The sequence below is a fragment of the Eptatretus burgeri genome, chromosome 3, assembly GCF_056783735.1.
Source record: "Eptatretus burgeri isolate ZD-2024b chromosome 3, Ebu_testis_v1, whole genome shotgun sequence".
Taxonomy (NCBI): domain Eukaryota; kingdom Metazoa; phylum Chordata; class Myxini; order Myxiniformes; family Myxinidae; genus Eptatretus; species Eptatretus burgeri.
In genome coordinates this window covers 144,409,582-144,422,081 of record NC_140963.1, presented here as the reverse complement: position 1 = coordinate 144,422,081, position 12,500 = coordinate 144,409,582, and the positions used below count along the sequence as shown (strand labels likewise).

General features: G+C 43.7%; 1 protein-coding gene across 7 annotated transcripts in view; it reads right to left on the bottom strand.

Moving 5' to 3' along the window:
• LOC147031212 (WAS/WASL-interacting protein family member 1-like) overlaps positions 1–12,500 on the bottom strand; it is a 113,207-nt gene that overhangs the window by 14,638 nt on the left and 86,069 nt on the right. For all 7 annotated transcript variants that reach the window (XM_085876060.1, XM_085876059.1, XM_085876058.1 and 4 more), the window contains 2 exons: positions 3,343–3,611; positions 347–592 (listed from right to left, as the gene is read on the bottom strand). In XM_085876060.1, the coding sequence (XP_085732186.1) occupies positions 347–592; positions 3,343–3,611 (515 nt within the window). The remainder of the gene's footprint in view (positions 1–346; positions 593–3,342; positions 3,612–12,500) is intronic.

Genomic DNA, 12,500 nt, shown 5'->3' with positions numbered 1-12,500 from the left:
TTTACCCTCCTGCTTACCAGCTCCATCACCATAATAAACATGAGTGGGCTGAGAGAGCTTCCCTGCCTCAAACCAATGCTCACAATGAACTCCTCCGACATCCCAGGAGCACAGAAATTCAAGATAGCGCGCACACACGCACGCACGCACACGGTTCCCGAAGATACCATCTCCATCATAGCACATGCTCAACCATCAATCCATTATCACCAAGAGCAGATAACTTGGTTTGTACATCCAAGGCAAAATTACATGTTCTTCAGCAGCACTCGACATCATTCCACTCCCAAACATGCAGGTGACGCTAAAACAAATAGTGTGAGCCATGACCGTGTGAGGACACTACCCAGTGTGGGCGATGGTCGGATTGGCCCGCTTCTGGGAGGAAGAGGTGGAGGGACACCATGTCCGACACGAGGACGGCCCGGCGCCACTGGGCTCAGCAGCGCGGGAGCCATTCGAGTTCTGTCCATTCCATCAGGGCTGGGAGGCCCCATAGAGTGTTGGCGTAGTGGAGGAGGTGGAGCTGGTACAGCCCCTCGGTTCATGGTTAGCCCATTCCTAATAACCGGTGGTGGAGGACGTAAAGGCTCTACAAAGGCAGAAATATACAAATATTGAGAGGGAATAAAACATGCCATTTACATCACTCGGGTGTTCGGAAATAATTGTTGCCAAAATACATTGAAGCTGGACATTTGCTGGAAATAAAGCATCCTGGCCTCAGTTTCTGAAACCACCTGAAAGTCTGGCAGCCGTGCTAAGCTGCTCAGCTTGGTGGTCAGAAGACTGGTCTCCCATGCAAGCAGAATGATTCCAGTGTATTGAAAGATTTCTGCAAAATTATCTCAATTTCTGTTATTTTTCTCCTGAAAAGGGAACAGTTAAGAGAAATGAAGAAAAATAATGAAACATGGAGGTAAGCCTGGCATTGTGTTTGTTTTTTGTTTTTTTAATCTCAGAGCTGGTCATTCCATCAGATACCTTGTGTCATGGAAAAATACTGCATGCCAATTGAGCGAGAGACCCCAATGAAACCCACATAAGTGTTCAACCACTTCCTTTAAAATGGCACACAACAGGAGCGGAAATGGAAGAATGTATGACAGCAATCTTTCCTCATCAGTCCGATGAACATGAAAAAGTCCAATTTTAAATCATGAACTAAAATGAAATATATTGCTCTCAATCCTTTGAACCCTGTGCTCCTTTAACTTCCGGCTCCCCCGCCCTCTGGGCCCCCTGGAGAAAAATCCGGCCGCCCGGGTATATGGAGGTTTGAATAGCGGCTGGTAAAAACGGGGTTCAAAGGGTTAATGAAACATAAAGCTCGTTATAGTCATGGTGAACAAAAAGATCACCACTTTAATTTGTGCTTTCAGCACAGGAATATATCTATACCAGTCACCCATTTACATACATTAAACATGTTGCTCACAACATCCACTACAGGAGTTATCCCAGATTTCTTACTTTTGACACTTGCACAGAACCATCCTCTTGCGAAAGGCTGAAACCTGAATCCAATGCAGGTTCCTCCTGATGACTCCTTCTCTGCTCTTTACTTCTTCGGGTTTCTTCTTGGTCTTCCACTTGATAATGTTTGTACCATATCCTAATGCTGTGTGGACTGTGCATCCCTGCTGACAGACCTCTGATACTGGCCACCCAAGGTCCATGACTTCTTGCAAAGTCAAGGTACTTGGTGCTGTTCTGGTTCACAGTTCTAGACCCATGGGGACCAACCCATGTCTCATAGCCATCCCTATCAGTTCCAGTCGATGCATTGAAATCCCCCAAGACGAGGAGTGTATCTCGCCTGGGGCACTGATCAACCACAGACTCGAGTGTGGTGTAGAATGTATCCTTCACAGTGAGATCACTCGCCTCAGTCGGAGCATATACAGAAACCAGGGAAACAACACCCAAGGAGTGATGAATCCTTAGTCTCATAATACGCCCATTGACCGGTGCTACCTTAATTATCATTGGAGTCAGCTTATTGGACACAGCTACAGCAACTCCTTGGGCATGGTAACCATCAGAGCGACTAGACCAATCATAGATGTAACCACCTGCCATGATCTCACCGCAATCCAGTCTCCGAACCTCAGAGAGTGCTGCAATACCGATGTCCAAACGTGTGGGCTCAGACGATAACAGACAGGTGATCATCCTCTCTTCGGAATAGGACATTCCAGGCACCTACCCGAAGGGACCACCTCAGGTTAACCCAAGGAGACAGCCGTCTGGTGGATGAAACCTTAGCACCACCCTCAACACACACTATCACAATCTGACCCAGGAAGGTTACCCCATAGTTTTCCTCCAATCAAAGATTGGGGGTCCCGAAGGCTTTGCCCCAATCCCGTCATCCGATGAACTGCCCTGCGGAGGGCAGCTGCGCAGAAAGTACTCCCACGGAGTGGGTTTTCAAATTTATTTGCGTTTTTCTTTTGTTTTGCAGAATGAAGGGTTTTACGGTGGCTGGAGTGCAAATGCTGCCACCAACCTCCTAATAAAAAGTAACCCAGCTGCAGGAGGACGTCCACAGACACAGTTGGCCATGAGATATGGATGGCCGTTGCCTCACAAGGAACTCCTCCGCCATTTGACAGGTTTTGTTTTTAATCCTGCTGGGTGTCCACATCATACACCCTCCTCACCAGGATACCTGGTGGGGGAGACGGTTTAGTCGCCGACAACCCGACCATGAAACAGGTTAGTACAGGTTTACATGGTACCTGTGGCAAGTCACAGATCTGATCTGACCTGTCCTGACAAATGTGGAATTGAGATGGAAAAAATTAGTTGGCGGAGTTTCTCTTTCCATCGACAACTCCCCCTCACACCATTTCGATACGCAACGGTGGAAGGTCGGCGAACATTGAAAAGCAGGGAGAAGGGCAAAATGAAAAGTAGGGGGAAGGGCACAGGGAAGGGTGCATGGAAGGACAGCCGATCAACTTATAACTCACTACATGGAGCTGTCAGAGAAATGGATAGTGTGGGTTTGATTGACATCAGTGAACATCTGTCAATGTACCTATGAAGATGCAGTTAAAAGAGGCATTCAAAATGTTCTTCCAATGAGATATTCATAACAGTGCAATAAAAGACAAAGTTTTTATTTTGAAATATATAAAAATATATTATTATTCAGGAGATATATTTTGTGCCAATTAAATATACATATTGGAAAAAAACAACAAAAACGATGGCATTTCTTGGACGAGAGCATCTTGTTTTGAGAACATATTGAACGCCTCACCAATGTGTATACACTCATAGAGATTTCTCATACCGTTTATTTCGTATAATGGCAAAATACGAGAAATAAACCTGAAAGGTGTGGTGGTTCCCGCGCAGGCGGAGGTGGTCGAGAGCAAGATGACGACGATGAAGAGTATGCTGCTGGGCCCTTGACAAGACTTTGCAACAGAGAGTTTTGACGCTGTGGCAAGAGGGGTGCTGCACCACCTGGATGGTTACCACTGTCATGCTCACAGCTTGGGAGTGGTGCTGGTGGCCCAGTACGCTGGCCCAAAATGGGTACTGGGGCAGGAGTGCTGTTGTAGTGAGAGGGTGGTGGTGGCAATGGGGGTCCATTCCTGCAGGAGAAAAAAAAAACATGTTGAAAAATAGACAGGATTCAAACACACAAAGATTGAAAGGGATATATACCCTCCAGGATGGTCAGATTGTCTGGTAAATGTTCACAGCTTTGAAAAATACCAAAAAATATAAATAATCAACCTATGAAGAACGCCATACTTAAAGAGGATGTTCAAACTCGGACAACCAATCTTTGTTCACTCACGGAATGCAACTTCTCAAAAATGTAGTGCCCAAATAATAAATGACTATTTTGTTCCCATAAAGGTTAATCCCTGAAAACCTGGCTTCTCCTTACTTCACATCATGGTTAGGATACTTCAATTAATGCTCTGTTGATTTAATATATTGCTCTTCCTTTCTAAGAACACAACCTTTCACTTGCAAGACCAGTTCTTCCATTTTATAAAAGTATAATATCAGAACACCATTCACACTCTTCTAATCCCAGAGTTCCTGGATGTTTTTAAAGGAACTGCATTCATATTCTTCCAATCCCCTGATACATCTGTATTAAATACAGTTGCCTGCAAAATCTCCCCCACTTATCAAAGGAGATTTAAGGTATCACTCAAGCCTGGTGGTGGCGCAGTGGTTAGGGCAACGGCTTGGGATCCAAAAGGTCCTGAGTTCAAGCCCCGTTGGGCCACTGAATTAATACACCAGGGGGTTGACTCAGCCTGTCATCCCTCCGAGGTCGGCGAAATGAGTACCAGTATACTGGGCCGGTGTATACCCCGGTTAAAATAGGTGTACCATATCCCTGTGTCGTAAGAGGCGACCAGGGTTGCGTCAGGAAGGGCATCCGGCGTAAAACATGTGCCAAATTACAATGCGGATCATACGGATGATCCGCTGTGGCGACCCCTAACGGGAACAGCCGAAAGAAGAAGAAGAAGAAGAAGAAGATTTAAGGTATCACTCACTTGGTCAACCAAAAAGGCAAACATGAAGACCAAAGAGATTTGTGAAAGAGTCAGACATAAAGCGGTGGAGAAGCACCGTTCAGGAGAAGGTTATAAGAAGGTTTCAGTCTCTCATTATCTCTTTGAGTATGATGAAATCAATCATTAAGAAGTGGAAGACATATCACACCACCTAGACTCTACCCAGATCAGGTCGCCCATACAAACTCAGCAGCTGAACAAACAGGAAGCTGCTTTGGGATGTCACTGTAAATCCAACAATGACTTTGAAAGATCTGCAAGGCTGGGAGCCAGTGTTTAAAATGGGGGTCAGTGTTGAATCAACCAACAATATCCCGTTACCCTCACAAAGCTGGCCTCGATGGACAGGTGGGCAAGAAAGAAACCATGACTGAAAAAGACTCATCTGAAAGCTTGTATGGAGTTTGTGAAAAAAGCATCTTAATGATACTGCAGGCCTGTGGAGAAAGGTTTTGTGGTCATACGATACAAGAATTGACACATTTGGTCTAAATTCCAAACATTAACATCGCACACTACCCGGTGCGCACAATCCCCACTGTCAAGCATGGTGGTGGCGTCATCATGTTATGGGGATGATTTTCATGAGCAGGGACTGGCAAGCTTGTCAGGATAGAAGGGACAATGGACGGTGCAAAGTAAGGGAGCATCCTTGATGAAAGCCTGCTTCAGTCAGCCATGAATCTGAAACTGGGTTGGAGATTCACATTTCAGCAGATTAATGACAATAATCTGAAGCACAAAGCTAAAGCCACACTGGAGTGGCTGAATAAGAATAAAATTAATGTTCTTGAGTGGCCCAGTCAAAGTTCTGACTTGAACCCAATTGAACATTTATGACGAGACTTGAAGATTGCAGTCCATCGACGATCCCCATCAAACTTGGCAGAAGTAGAACAATTTTCACATGAAGAATGGGCAAAGATTTCACCATCTCACTGCAAATCTGGTAGAATCCTCCCCACAAACACTCATAGCTGCAAAAGTTGCTTCCAGCAAGTACTGACCAACCAGTGATTTTTGATTTGGACATGTCTTTTCTTTTTACAAGTATTCCTGACATATAACCTCCTTCAACGATAACAATGTTAAGTTTGATCTCTTCAGTTATGAATAAAAAAGTTAATTCAAAAAAATAATTTCATAAGTCACGGAAATATGGCATTATTGGCAGGGGGTGAATACCTTTGCAGGCCACTGTATAGGAACGCCATTCACAATCTTCCAATCCCCGAGTACATCCATGTTAAATATAGGAACACAATTTACAATCTTCCAATCTCCTAGTACATCTACGTTATAGATAAGAACATGATTCGCAATCTCACAATCCTTTAGTACATCCATGTTAAATAGAGGAACACGATTCACAATCTTACAGTGCTATAGTACATCCATGTTAAATATAGGAACACGATTTACAATCTTCCAATCCCCTAGTACATCTACGTTATATATAAGAACATGATTCGCAATCTCACAATCCTTTAGTACATCCATGTTAAATATAGGAACACAATTCACAATCTTCCAATCCCTAGTACATCTACGTTATACATGGGAACATGATTCACAATCTTCCAATCCCCTCGTACATCTCCGTTAAATATAAAAAAAGACATGATTCACAATCTTCCAATCCCCGACTACATCTCCGTTAAATATAAACACATGATTCACAATCTTCCAATCCCTAGTACATCTACATTATACATAGGAACACGATTCACAATCTTGCAGTCCTATAGTACATCGATGTTAAATATAGGAACACGATTCACAATCTTCCAATCCCAAGTACATCTACGTTATAGAGAGGAACATGATTCACAATCTGCCAATCCCCGAGTACATCTATGTTAAATATAGGAACACGATTCACAATTTTACAATCCTATAGTACATCCATGTTAAATATAGAAACACGATTCACAATTTTACAATCCTATAGTACATCCATGTTAAATATAGAAACAGGATTTACAATTTTACAATCCTAGAGTACATCCATGTTAAATATAGAAACACAATTCACAATTTTACAATCCCATAGTGCATCTCCGTTAAATATAAAAACACGATTCACAATCTTCCAATCCCCTCATACATCTATCAAAACTAATAAATGTCAGTGTCTCCTCCATAACTCCAAAATCATGAAACCTACCAGCCTGAAACTATGCGTGCATACTAAGGGAACTCCAAAGAAGTGCAGGACATAAAATTGGGTGTTTGCGTTGATTAAAACACCCCTTTTGAAGATAATTAACGGACTAATTTAATTATATCCTTTATCAGGCACATCCTCGGTCACCACTCCCTCTGGGGTCTGAAGACACATCCGAGATAACCTCGCTGGGGTCTGAAGCCACCATGTTTTTTGGCCTTCTCAACCATGCCTTGACTTGTTACAGGCCAGAATGATTTCTTAACAATTGTTTTATTTTTTCCACAATTTCCTCACTCACATTATCGAATGTGTACATCAGAGCTATGAATCGCTGGGTGCATTGCAATGCTTATAAACGCCCAGCAACACCAGCGTTCATGGCTTTATTTCATTTCCGCAAAAGCTATAACCTCAAGAATCTCTAAAACCAAGCCAAAATTGAACTTATCAGCAGTCCCAATTGCTAAAACAAACAAACATGATCATTTGTCCAATTCGGACATCTGGTGTTTATACGACCGATTGGCAATCACTAATCGCTTGCCAAGCCAGCTGTTCCTCATCAACCATTTCGTTGGAGTGCTTCCCTGAGTGCTTAAGCCACTTGAGTGCTCTCCAAGCTGCTTGGTTGTTCGTTTTGGAAAAAGTACCTGGGCTTTCAATCTCTATACATCGATTGGACATACGTTTCCACCTGTGTTAGGCCCCGTGGTGCTGTGCGGTGACCCGGGAGGTCTCACATCCGCTGAAAATGTGCAATTTTAATTTTAGAGGACATTGCTTTGTTTTACCTTTTTGTGCGATCTGCTTTCATAATCCATCCTTCACTTAATCAATATATATATATATATATATATATATATATATATATATATATATATATATATATATATATATATATATATATATATATATATATATATATATATATATATATATTTAAATCTTCAACATCGTGACATCACCAGATGTGCCTCCACCCACATTATTACATCATTATACATACTTGTACCAAGTTTGATACAAATCTCTGAACCCAGATTTAAAATATTAAATAATTTTGTCTGCCAGACCAGATGCATCCGATCAGATTGAAATTTATAACATATTCACATGTCCACTCAATCATAACGTGACATTTCACATGAATTGATGAAGCACTTCAAGGGAAAGAGTTTTTTTTTAAGAATATCATTCAAACCAATATGGCTACCAGACAATTGATTATCTGTGAAAACTCTGGTATCCCGAAGGCTTGGGGGACAAGTAAGTGAAGTATCCCATCGATCTGTCAAGCTGTTCTAGAGAAGAAGATTTTAAAATATTTATTCTTCAAAAAAATCATAGCTGCCAAACCATGTGACCTATGACATCATAGGTGGAGAACTTTTTATTCCTCACTAGACGACCCGTGAACCCGTTGGGTTGCCGTTGTGACAGCGGTTGATCAAAAAAATAATTTCAAAAAAAAAAAACAAGATAGCTCCAGCAAACTATACCGCTCAGGTTGTTTGCATTGATTAAATTCTCCCAAAGAGTACTTCACTGAATCGGGAATTGATTTTTTTAATAATTTTTTCGTTGCCCGATTTGAACGAAACTTGATACTGCACACCGCAGGTGAAGGGTGAGTAAGGTGGGACAAAATCTTTTGCACTGTCGTGTACCGTTTTGGATTTATTTCGGGAACATACACACATACATATATATATATATATATATATATATACATACATATACATACATATACATATATATATATATATATATATATATATATCTCCGAAAAAAATAAGATACCACTCCAAAATGAATTTAAATCAGTATATCTGCATGTATGGCAGCCATTCCATTCCAGTGTGTTGAATTCCAAAACAGGCAAACCTCATTCTACTTAGTGAAGTACTGATTAGGTGATCACCTGAACCGAATCTTATTTAACAAGGAAAAGTATAAAAAAACCACTGCTGTGGTCATCACTATCCTCTTGCAATAGGACCAGCTGGATGGTAAAAACAGTGCTTGTAGTACCTCAAAAGTAATTGGAATCAAAAAAATAACTCTTGACCATGACAAAAGAGTTGAAAAGAAAAGTTTTGAGTGAGGAAAAGAAGGGTTTAATTCTGGCTTCACTGGCAGAGGGATACAGTGAGCGTCACGTTGCTTCCATCCTTAAAATTTCAAAGACGGCGGTTCATAAGAACAAGGTCAAGCAGCAGACATTGGGGACAACAAAGCTACAGACTGGCAGAGGGCGAAAACGACTTTCCACTGACCGGGATGACCGCCAACTCATTCGAATGTCACTCAACAACCGTAGGATGACATCAAGTGACCTACAAAAAGAATGGCAAACTGCAGCTGGGGTGAAGTGCACGGCGAGGGTGGTTCGAAACAGGCTCCTCGGGGCAGGGCTGAAGTCGTTCAAAGTTAGAAAAAAGCCCTTCATCAATGAGAAGCAAAGAAGAGCCAGGCTGAGGTTTGCAAAAGACCAGAAGGATTGGACCGTAGAGGACTGGAGTAAGGTCATCCTCTCTGATGAGTCCAATTTTCAGCTTTGCCCAACACCTGGTCGTCTAATGGTTAGACGGAGAACTAGAGAGGCTGACAAGCCACAGTGTCTCGCACCCACTGTGAAATTTGGTGGAGGGTCGGTGATGATCTGGGGGTGCTTCAGCAAGGCTGGAATCGGGCAGATTTGTCTTTGTGAAGAACTCATGAATCAAGCCACGTACAAGGTTTTCCTGGAAGAACACTTGCTTCCTTCTGCTCTGAAAATGTTCCCCAACTCTGAGGATTGGTTTTTCCAGCAGGACAATGCCCCATGCTACACAGCCAGGTCAATCAAGGTGTGGATGGAGGACCATCAGATCAAGATCCTGTCATGGCCAGCCCAATCTCCAGACCTGAACCCCATTGAAAACCTCTTGAATGTGATCAAGAGGAAGATGGATGGTCACAAGCCGTCAAACAAAGCCGAGCTGCTTGAATTTTTGTGCCAGGAGGGGCATAAAATCACCCAACAGCAATGTGAAAGACTGGTGAAGAGCATGCCAAGAGGCATGAAAGCTGTGATTGAAAATCAGGGTTATTCCACAAAATATTGATTTCTGAACTCTTCCTAAAGCATGAGTCACATTTGCTCTACGGCTAGGATACGGCGGCTGTACCCCCCCCCCTGAATTGACAGAAACGTGCGGCGGCCACAGAATTTCTGAGGTGGCCTCAGGGTGGCCCTACGCCGTATGGCTATCTTTTACAGGCCGTAGGGGTCTCCGTGGAATTAAAGTGCGGAGTTATAACTTTTTTCATTTCTCGGTTGGCCGTAGCAATTCGACAAGCCGTAGCTATGATGTAGATGTGTTCCACGTCGACCGTACGTAGGGCGTACGGTGGGCTTGCATTATCCGTGCGTTTTCCGTAGGCTATCAATGAAAGATGAATTTTGCCAACCCCCAAAAAATTACGGCGGCCGCACTATTTCCACGTTCGCCTTAGGGCCCCCCTGCGGTCGCCTTGCGGACACCTTGAGGCTACCTTGCGTCTGCCTTGAAAATTCTATGGCCGCCGCAGGGACACCCTCAGGTCACCGTGCGACATCAAATCAAAGACCGCACGGCACCCCCACGTTTTCGGTCTCCACAATTTCTAAATACCCCGTGCGGATACCCAAAAAATAAAAACATGTGACTGCTACATTGTGTGACTGTGGAAATACTGCGGCCGCCCTATAATTGCTAGTGGCCGAAGATTTTTTAGACCCTACGGCCGCCGAGCCAAATGTGACTGAAGCATAAGTTAAAACATTAGTATTGTTACGGTTGTGTAAATTCACAGAACACCAGTCAGGTTCCCCAGAGGTCAGTTATTTCGGTAAGTGGGTGTTCCAGGTTAGAATTCCCCACCGATGTATAACGGGAATTGTTCGTGTGCTGGGCTATGCATCTTTGAGTGAGCTGTTATTCTTTTCTATCTTTATTTTAAAACAAACACATCGTCACAACAACGACAACCCACGGCCGCGTTTGACGGTGATTTCCAACACGGCCACGTTTGAAGGTGATTTCCAACACGGCCGCTTTTGATGGTGATTTCCAACATGGCCGCGTTTGACGGTGATTTCCAACACGGCCGCGTTTGACGGTGATTTCCAACATGGCCGCGTTTGACGGTGATTTCCAACAAGGCCGCGTTTGACGGTGATTTCCAACACGGCCGCGTTTGACGGTGATTTCCAACACGGCCGCGTTTGACGGTGATTTCCAACACGGCTGCATTTGACAGCAAGATCGGATCAAAACGGCGTTACCCTCTGAAAGAGCTGGCCAATCAGAAGTGAAAGGGGCGGATCCAGCCTTGGTGAAGGTTCAAAGGTGAAAAGGGGGAGGGCACTGATTTCGGGTGGTGAAGCCCAGAGCAGCCCATCCCCTCGGGGCGATAAAAGGCCGCGTTCGCTCGCCGGCAAGAGCTGGTTGCTTCGAGTTCGTGCTGCGCTGGAGTTTGTGGCTTGCAGTTGGTGTGGAGAGTTCGGAGGTGGGAGTGCTGGAGTGCGGGCAGTTGGTTCACTGGGGGTTCGCCGGCGCAACCAGGAGGCCGGAGTCGAGACCCATTCGCTCCTCCAGCGTGTCGTCGGTTAAGCCAGGCCGCAGTGGAGGCCGGACGACCAAGGGAGCCAGTCAGAGCTCGGGGGTCCGGGCAAAGACACCGAGGGTCGCCGAACAAGGACCCATCGAGTCACCACGAGGGTGGCCAGTTACCCGCCCGGTCTCTCGGAGCCCCTTCCGTCATCCCGGCTCTGAGAAATTATAAAGGCTCACGAGCCCGTTTCTTTCTTTCTTGGGTTTTGCATAAAAGTCTGTGGTGCCTTGTCCTGAAGTAGTGAATTGTGTAAGTGCGTGCTGAAAATGATCATAGGAATCGGCTGTAGACTTTTTGCTCGTTGCATCCCTTCCTCACATTGACTGCCATGGAACGTTCGGGATATTAGCTGGCTGATTATCAAGCCGATAAAACGTATATCTGGTCCGATGGGACTTGGCGATATAAAACCGCTCAGCAATCGCATATGGAATGAGCTGCTTAAGCGGCTCGTTTTCGTGCAGGCCCCATCGAAGTATAAACTCCCGGTATCTCTGTCTGCGCGAATAATTAGGTACATCGACAATTCGGCGATCGACCCTGTAGCGCGTGGACAGAGGGATTGGCTGGTTTATGGTGCGTTAAAAACACCCGTAGCTGGATTTCGGCGTTGATCCGGAAGCTACGACTAGATTGCGCGTTCGGTGGACGCGCGCAGCCGCAATTGGGCGAAGGCGGTCGTCAGCACGCCGAACGGGTGGAAATCTACAACAGCATTGGGTTGTTTGAAAATGAATATGAACTTGTTTTGTTTGTATTATTTGAGGTCTGAAAACACTGAATCTTTGTTGTTATTTTGACCAGTTGCCATTTTCTGCAAATAAATGCTCTAAATGACAATATTTTATTCAGAATTTGGGAGAAATGTTGTCAGTAGTTTATAGAATAAAACAAAAATGTTCATTTTACTCAAACACATACCTATAAATAGTAAAACCAGAAAAACTGATAATTTTGCAGTGGTCTCTAAACTTATTCCAGACCTGTATGTATGTATGTATGTATGTATGTATGTATGTATGTATGTATGTATGTATGTATGTATGTATGTATATATATATATATATATATATATATATATATATATATATATATATATATATATATATATATATATATATATATATATA